This window comes from Mandrillus leucophaeus, unplaced genomic scaffold (assembly GCF_000951045.1).
Source record: "Mandrillus leucophaeus isolate KB7577 unplaced genomic scaffold, Mleu.le_1.0 Scaffold408, whole genome shotgun sequence".
NCBI classification, from domain to species: Eukaryota; Metazoa; Chordata; class Mammalia; order Primates; family Cercopithecidae; genus Mandrillus; species Mandrillus leucophaeus.
Window position 1 is genome coordinate 2,012,342 of NW_012104343.1, and position 9,225 is coordinate 2,021,566.

The 9,225-nt window shown below is 38.1% G+C and overlaps 1 protein-coding gene across 1 annotated transcript; it reads right to left on the reverse strand.

Moving 5' to 3' along the window:
* Nucleotides 1-671: 671 nt before the first annotated feature.
* Nucleotides 672-8,745, reverse strand: TMPO (thymopoietin). The gene is made up of 3 exons (XM_011992246.1): nucleotides 8,259-8,745; nucleotides 4,456-4,614; nucleotides 672-3,478 (listed from the first exon to the last, which is right to left on the reverse strand). The coding sequence occupies exons 1-3, from the start codon at nucleotides 8,407-8,409 to the stop codon at nucleotides 1,956-1,958; spliced, it is 1,833 nt and encodes a 610-aa protein (XP_011847636.1). The 5' UTR covers nucleotides 8,410-8,745; the 3' UTR covers nucleotides 672-1,955.
* Nucleotides 8,746-9,225: the final 480 nt, after the last annotated feature.

Consider the following 9,225-nt stretch of genomic DNA (forward strand, 5'->3'; position numbering starts at 1 on the left):
AAAAAAAAAAAAAAAAATTAAGTTAGATTACTTTATCAAAGAGACAGAAAGGAAGTCAATTCTAAAGTTTTACATGAACTCCATGATGAACCTGTGCAAAAAAGTGGTCAAGACATCTATATGTGTCTTGCTAACTTTCCACTGTTAATATTAGTTAGTCCAGAATCTATTTAACAGTTGCAGGTTCCCCCCGCCCCCAAAAAACAGTGATTTTTATCATGTTGGTTTAAACAGTTCAATATTTAGGACTAAGATTTCAAGTCTATCTCCCAACACTTCTATCAATGGACCTATCAATATATCTACGTTTGATACAACCCCTAGCAATATAAAATTTACTTTAGGCTTTGTTAACTCAGAATTTAAGAACTAGAAAGCACAAAGTAAAAAAAAACCATCAGTAGTGGGTAGAAATCAATTAAACAAATAAAGTATCTGGTTACAGATCAATTCCTCTTATAAATTTAGATTCCAACAGTCAATAAAAACATGGTCCTCAAACAGAAGAAAAACCATACAATAATCAGAGTATTTTCAATCATACCGCTGAAATGTCAGAGTGAGTTTCAATGATGAAATGGAAAAAGGGTGTTCATATACAAATGTTTAACTTGTTGCAACTCCAAGAATAAAGCACACATAACAACATGTTTCTGGAGACCACACAACACTGTTCAAATTTAACAACTTTTATTGAATTTGCAGAAGCATTCTACAGTAATACATTTTTAAAAATCACACAGCACTCAATAGGTACATGTATACATGTACATTTCAGAAGACAACAAATAAAATTACTCTCAGAAAGTTGCAAAGAGGGACATGTATAATCTAAGAATGTGGTAATGGCCAGAGGGAGTACCCAAGAGACCATATTTTATTATGCTTAAGGCTACTATTTTCCACAATACCTCTGCAGTTAGACTCTTATCTTACAATCATAGAAATGAAAAGATGATAATACACTGCTTTATACAGACACACAGATACTGGGATATAGTATAATTTCTTATGGCTTTAAACAAATTAAATTTGCTTTTAGAGTCTATATTGTTAAACTTAACTTTCTACAAAACACAATATATCATGAAAGCAAAGTAGTATTTTTTAAAAAGCCCCATTATCTGATAAAATAGATGGTGAACATGCACTATCCCAGGATATCTATTATTATCCAAAGAAGTGTTTCTCAAAGTGTGGTCCATGGTACTGATCCATGAATTGGTTGCTACCAGTCAATGAAGAGATACATTACTTGCATCAGAGTGTAAATCAATACATTGCTTTAGCTATTAATACAATTTTGCTAAAAAATAAATCCTGTCATTGACTTAAAAAGTATCTCTGGATTTAAATTATTGTGCATGCTTATCTTGCCTGTGGATAAGTAACAGTTCGTAGACTGGTAGTTTGAGTTGCACTGATCTAGACTACTATGATTGCTGTTGCAGACATGAGTAAAAAACAAAAGTAACAAAATATGAGCAAAAATATGGACAAGTTATGGAATGTGAAAAGATACTGAGATAAAAATATCAAAAAGAACAAAATCACTGTTCTGAATGTGTAACAACTGTTTAAATCTGTCCTAGGTATAAAGGAGGATGCATATTACTCTATTAAACAGTAAAGACTCCTTATATCCTAATTAGAATTTTCTTAGTTTTGGAGAATTGTAAAAGCATACGTAAAGCAGGAAATAGAAAACAATTTGGAGACTAATATGTGATCTAGAAAGCTTTAAATTGTTTGTACCAGGTTTCCTACCTATGCAAATCTTTAAAAAAGAAAAGCAGTTCTACACAGGCAATTACTTTTATACTATAATTTGATGGGTAGAAGCTTCACACTTTGTAATTAGCCCTATCTGGAAACTAAAACAACCTTAACAGAAAAGAAAATGTTGGCATAAAAGTTTGAAATATAAGATATGTGTCTTTTTGTTCTTAATGTTACTAGTGTTTATTTCCACGCTTTTTAATTACTTTGCATACCTCTCCTCCAAATAATGTTCCACCTTTAAAGGGAGTGGAAGCCAGCTTATTCTTAGAAGCTAAATTAATTTTGCAATCTTTCAGCCAGAGGTATCGACGACCTACAGTGGAATTTCCCATAGTATGGGCAGCCATCTTCACTTCATCAAATGCAGCTTCACAAATATATGAGGCTGCATCATATGTTTTGCTCAGAATCCCAAGTGCTTGATGGGTACGACTAGGATCTGAGCTAAGAATCTGTGCAGCTTGACTAATGTCTGCCTGCATAGCCTTAGCAACAAAGGCAGTGTGGGTTGCAATCTGCAATGCTGATGCTGCGGCTTCATATGCTCTACAGAGTGCTAAGTCCAACTGTTTATCGCAAGACTCAGTGGAGGTTGCTTGAATACCTGCTGGTGGAGTGGCTTCAGAAATAAACCCTAGGATTTCATCATCTACTTTTGGAACTGATAATATCCGTGTTGCCTCCCTGGAAGAAATTGGATATCTGCATGCCAGTGAAGGCAGCTGCCTGTCAACTTGCTGCCATTCTTCTTCAATTACTTTTAAAATAGATTCATGGAAGGGAAAAGATAGTTCTGAGGCATCTATTTTATCATGCTGTGACTGCTTAGACACTTCCAGACCTAAGGTAGTGAGTGAATGAGAGACAACAGTTTTGGCAAAAGAAGACGGCAAAAGTTCAGATCCAGGTATGTTCTGAAATGCCACAACGGAACCTGAATCCCTTTCCTCCACTGACTTCTCACTCAGTCTAGGGACTTTTCGTGGAGGAGACAGTAATTCAGTTTCTTGAAACTTAGATTGATCAATTCTCTTCTGTATGTTTTCTACATCCAGTGGGGGTGTAGAGTTAGAAGTTCCAGGCAAACTACCTGTCCCACCCTGGACCAACAGAGAATTGACATAATCTCTGATTGCCTGGGCAAGTGGCGGAGAAATTAGTTTTGAGCTCTCAGACTCTTCTAGTGCTTTCCTTTTACTGGAGAGAGGCGACTGATCTGAAATATGGGACCTCTCAGGACATAACGGTTGAATTCCACTTTTTTCTCTACCGCAAATATTTTCTACTATGTCTTTATAGCAAGCAGTGGTGGTTTCTTTAATCAGTGAAGGAGAAGCTGCAGCAGAGACCAACATGGCACTGTGTTCAGGCTGAGAAGATGACGAAGAACTTTTCTCTAAGCACCTATTATGGCTAGACTTGCATGAAATAAACAAATTCCTTTCAGAGGCTAACTTCTGCAATTGTCCCCTGCCAGGCAAGTTTGTGGCAACAAGAGGCTCCCTAGGTAGGTCTCCCTTAGAAGTATGTACTTTCTTAGCTGCCTGTAGTTCAGTACTGCCCAAAGGAGGACGGGTGGAGATTTCAGGAAAAGAAATACCCTGAAAAAATCCACCACCAGAGGCAGTAGTTCCAAGTTCAGAAAAAGGAACAAAATCCCTAGTGGACTTCACTTTCTTGTGTTCTTTCTTCTTTCCTGTAGAGGCAAAAGAGGCAGGAAGTTTAAGCATTACCTGTGTTTGAGCTGATTTTATTCTTTGCCTCTTTGCTAAAAATAGTGCTGTCAAAGGAAAAGACTCTATAATTTAATATTCTGAACTAATCTGCCAGATTTGCCCTGGTAGACACAGCTTATTGAGATATAAACAATCTGGATCAAAATAAATAACCACAAGTCATATGAATTAAAAGTTTACAAAAATCAAGTTGTACTTACAATTTTTAAAGGACATTTATTTCACGTCCTATCCCCAAAAAATATTTCAACATCATGATCAAATTTTAAGATACTATCTAGTCTACTAAAAATGTAGTCAAAATATTTGCTTTAAAGTTGCCGTCAGGTCAGATCAACAAAAACTGTAAACAATTTAAATCCCTATCAACAGAGAATAGAGAAAATATGCCATATTTAAATGCTACTATGTATTATGAGGAATAAACAGATATGTAACTAATCAGATTAGATTTCAAAAATAAAGGAGTAAGAAAAAGCAAGTGATAAGATTTAGCATATTGTTTATATAAATTTTGTATTCTTAAAGTATAAAATAATACCATGTACTAGACAGATGTGTATGTGAAATATAAAAACAAACTTGAAAGATGGGCATTGAATTAGTAGTTACTTCTGTGGAGGTGACAGGTACAGATAAGTACAAGGAACTTTGCCTTTACTTGTAATACTTTATTCTCTCAGAAAAATGGGTTTGAAGCAAAAAAGACAAAGTTAACTTGCAATTTCAGGTGACAGAAAATTATAAATTTGTACTATGTTGTTTCTTATAATTTTCAATAAAAAATATTTAAATCAAATTACAGAATTACTCTAATGACATGAATAAAATTTGTATATCTTGTCAATATTGTTTTAAATTTTACTTTCTTCATGGTCACTGTATTTTGAGTGTGAAAAAATTACGTACATTTGATTAACATCATTTAAAATTTTACCTTCTTCATTGTCACTATATCTGTCAGAATCATTACTTCCATTCTGCCTTGTATTTTCTGCTGAAGAAGAAATTGTTGGCAGAGGAGTAGAAGATCTTGATTCTGTTCCTTGTTCCCTCAGTTTCAAAAGCTTTTTCTCATACAGCTTCCTGGTTGTTCCTGGATTAAGGCAGAACTTGCTTTAGTACTTGTATTGCTTCATTTAGGGTGCAGCTCAGACACTATATTCAGCAACATTTTAAGCTATTTTCACTCTTTCTTTTTTTAAACTCAAGTTCTTAAAAATACTATATAATGCGGCCGGACATAGTGGCTCACGACTGTAAACCCACCACTTTGGGAGGCCGAGGCGGGTGCATCACTTGAGGCCAGGAGTTCGAGACCAGCCTGGCCAACAGAGTGAAACTGCATCTCCACTAAAAATGCAAAAATTAGCCGGGAGTGGTGGCACATGCCTGTGATCCCAGCTATTTGGGAGGCTGAGACAGGAGAATCACTTGAAATTGGGAGGCAGAGGTTGCAGTGAGCCAAGATCACACCACTGTCCAGCGACGAAGTGAGACACCATCTCAAACAAACAAACAAACAAAAGGACAGACGTAGTGGCTGATGCCTGTAATCCCAGCACTTCCAGAGGCCAAGGTGGGTGGATCACCTGAGGTCAGCAGTTCAAGACAAGACAGCCTAACATGGTGAAACCCCATCTCCACCAAAAATACAAAAAATTAGCTGGTCCTGGTGGTGGGCGCCTGTAATCTCAGCCACTCAGGAGGCTGAGGCAGGAGAATTGCTTGAACCCAGGAGGTAAAGGCTGCAGTGAGCTGGTATCGCACCACTGCATTCCACAGAACTATATAATGCACTGTTTTTATAGTAGGTGGTTTTTTTGGAAACGACATTTCTTTTAATAGCATGAAATACATAGTAAATTAATATAGGCCTTACTGTAGACCATCTACTGAAAAGCCATGTATGACTATTTTTGACTGAAGTCTTGCACTTGTGTATTTTCTCTACTACCACATAATAGTACTTGCCAACATAGAAAAATCACATATAAGCGGATTGTACCTCTATGAAAAATAACTATGATTAAACTTCCATAACTCTAAGGCATTAATATGCCTGTATTCAGTTATGGGGAAAAGAAAAGTTCTATAAATCAGATTTAAATATAACATCTTTGCAGTTAAAATGACCTTTTATGGAAAACACATATCACAAAGCAAAACTGATTACAAATTCTTCACACATTTGAACATCAGTGACAGTTTAAAGCCAAAATAGATTTTGTCTTACACTAACTGTATATCTTTCCTTAACTTCTGTAAGATGAGCAAAATGACAATGGATATTTTTTAGAAGCAACATGTGTCCAGAAGTGTTATAGAAATAGCTGTAAGATGAACACGTCATATATCAACATATGATTTAATGTAGGCTGACATTATAACACACATTTTTCAGTGTCTCCCTTTTGGAATTTCTTTTTTTTTTTTTTTCAAGACAAGGTCTTGCTCTGTTGCCCAGGCTGCAGTGCAGTGGTGCGATCATAGCTCACTGCAACCTTCAACTTGTAGGCTCAAGCAATCCTCCCACCTTTGCCTCCTGAGTAGCTGGGACTACAAATGTGCACCACCATGCCTGGCTAATTTTTTTAAAAAATAGAGACAAGGTTCACTATGTTGCCCTGGCTGCTCTTCAACTCCTGAGCTCAAGCAATTCCACCACCCTGGCCTCCCAAAATGTTGGGATTATAGGCATGAACTACCATGCCCAGGCCTTTTAGAACTGTAAACAAAAAATTTTTGAAAAGTGTTATATATCTGTTGGTAATTGTATATGAATAAGCTTATGATTATTTGGAAGCAGCTTATACATTAAAACAAAATATTCCAAATCCTTATTTGCAACTATACCTATAGCAAAACCTACCAAATCTCTAGTGTCCACAATTTTATGTAACTTAGAAGATCAAGACCAGATGCAATGGCTCATGCCTGTAATCCTAGGACTTAGGGAGGCCTAGGTGGCAGGACTGCTTGAGCCCAGGAGTTCAAGACTAGCCTAGGCAACATAGTGTGACCCCATCCCTACAAAAAATACAAAATTTAGCCAGGAATGGTGGCACGTGCCTGTGTTCCCAGCTACTTGAGAGGCTGAGGTGGGACTGCTTGAGCCCAGGAGGTTGAGGCTGCAGTAAGCCACGACTGCGTCACTACACTCTAGTGTGGGCAACAGAGCAATACCTTTTCTCAAAAAAAAACCCATCAAAATGGAATTTTCTCATCCTGCGGTTATTGCTAAGACCCTCCAAACCTAAGGCATAATCAACACTGCAAAATCTTCATCACCTAAAAGTAATCCAACGATGGAAATCCAGTGTATTTAGTTCTAGGTTTTTGTTTTTTAAGGGTATAATTATTCAATTCCAATCAAGACAGGATTTTCAAAAGGGTACTTTTAATGATACATGAAAAAGGGGCTGGGCGCAGTGGCTCACGCCTGTAATCCCAACACTTTGGGAGCCTGAGGTGGGCGGATCACCTGAGGTCAGGAGTTTGAGACCAGCCTGGCCAACACGGCGAAACCCCATCTCTACTAAAAATATAAAAATTAGCCAGGCGTGGTGGCGGGTACCTGTTATCACAGCTATTCGGGAAGCTGAGGCTAGAGAACTGCTTGAACCTGGGAGGCAGAGGTTGCAGTGAGCCAAGATCATGCCATTGCACTCTAGCCTGGGCGACAAGAGCGAAACTCTGTCTCAAAAAAAAAAAAAAAGTACTATGCTAGGAATTTAATAACCTCATTAAGAAGTCTGTCACTAACTCACTTTTTCTTTTTTCCTTTATTTATCTATTTTTTTGAGACAGGGTCTTCCCCCACTGCCTCTGGCCAAAGTACAGTAGCCATCATGGCTCACTGCAACCTTGAACCCCCTACCACCTCAAGCAATCCTCCTGCCTCAGCCTCCTAAGTCGCTGGGACAACAGACTTGTGACACCACACCCTGCTAATTTTAAAATTTTCTGCAGAGATGGGATCTCCCTACGATGCTCATGCTGGTCTTAAACGCCTGGGCACAAGCAATCCTCCCACCTTGGCCTCCCAAAGTATTGGGATTACAGGCGTGAGCTACTGTACCCGGCCACTAACTCATTTATTTGGGCAATTCTGCCCAGCTATGTTACCTCAGATTTTCCTCAATTGTCATATAAGACCCATGTCTCTGCAGAAGTACGATGTAAGTGGCCGGGCACGGTAGCTCACGCCTGTAATCCCAGCACTTTGGGAGGCCGAGGCGGGCAGATCACGAGGTCAGGAGATGGAGACCGTCCTAGCTAACACAGTGAAACCCTGTCTCTACTGAAAAATACAAAAAATTAGCCAGGCGTGGCAGTGGGTGCCTGTAGTCCCAGCTCCTCGGCAGGCTGAGGCAGGAGAATGGCATGAACCCGGGAGGCAGAGCTTACAGGGAGCCGAGATCGCGCCACTGAACTCCACAGCCTGGGTGACAGAGCAAGACTACGTCTCAAAAAACCAAAAAACAAAACAAAAAGAAGAACGATATAAGCACTGTATAAAACAATCTCAACAATAGAGGTAATTTTGGAGATTATCTAATTCAATCCTCTCATTTTATTTCACTCATTTGGAGTCAAAGAAACAAAGGTTTTGCTGATACAAATGATTAATGACAAACCAGTCCTTAGAACCTAAACTAACTGCTAAGCAAAAGGAGAAAATAATTTGGGGTCCTGCTTCAGAGAAAAGATACTGTATTTGAAATTTTATCAACTTACCTACAATAGGACCAGGATTCACTCCGTATTTCACAAGCTGATCCAAAAGATCTTCATTAGTGAGCTCTGTTACATCTAGATCATCTTTATCATCTTGTCTGGGTTTATCAGTTTTTTTGGTGGCTTTCTGTAAACAAAGTCCAGTAATCATTTCTATATGAATTAAAGTGTTCACTTACTAGATAATAATCTGAATAAAATAAACATGCAAACTCACCACCAAGTTGGTTTATAGTACTATTAGGCCTTAGCAATTTGATTAAATTAAGAGCAACTCATTATTGGAGAACATTTCCTAAGTTGAACTGTAATCATACAAACCGCATAGCCAAGCAAGTAACTTAAATTTTAAAGATACTGTTGTTAAAATAGTCCATTTTGGACTATCTAAAAGAGGTAGTAATAGCATCAAAAATGCAAAAGAACAAATAAAAGTAAAACTGACTTTGGCTAACACTTTCTTTTAAATAACCTTTTTTTTTTTTTTAAATGATACAGGGTCTAGCTCTGTTACCCGGGCTAGAGTGCAGTGGCACTATCTCCGCTCACTGCAACCCCCACCTCCCAGGCTGAAGTGATCCTCCCACCTCAGTCTCCCAAATAGCTGGGATTACAGGTGCGCACCACCACCCCTGGCTTTTTGCATGGTTTTTTTTTTTTTTGTAGAGATGGGGCTTTTGCCATGTTGCCCAGGCTGGTCTCAAACTCCTGGACTCAAGTGATCAGTCCACCTTAGCCTCCCACAAGTGTTAGGATTACAGGTGTAAGCCACTGCACATAGCCTAAATAACCACAAATTATATTTCATTTCTTAAAGCATATACTCCAATGGCAAGGGAAAGAGATCAGCATGAAACTTGCAAAGTAAAGCCAGGCTGGGCTTAAAAATTTTCATCTAAATGATCATGAACGCTACTTACTAACTTTTTGATAATCCTTCAAAGTTTAAATTAATCCAGGAAAGTTT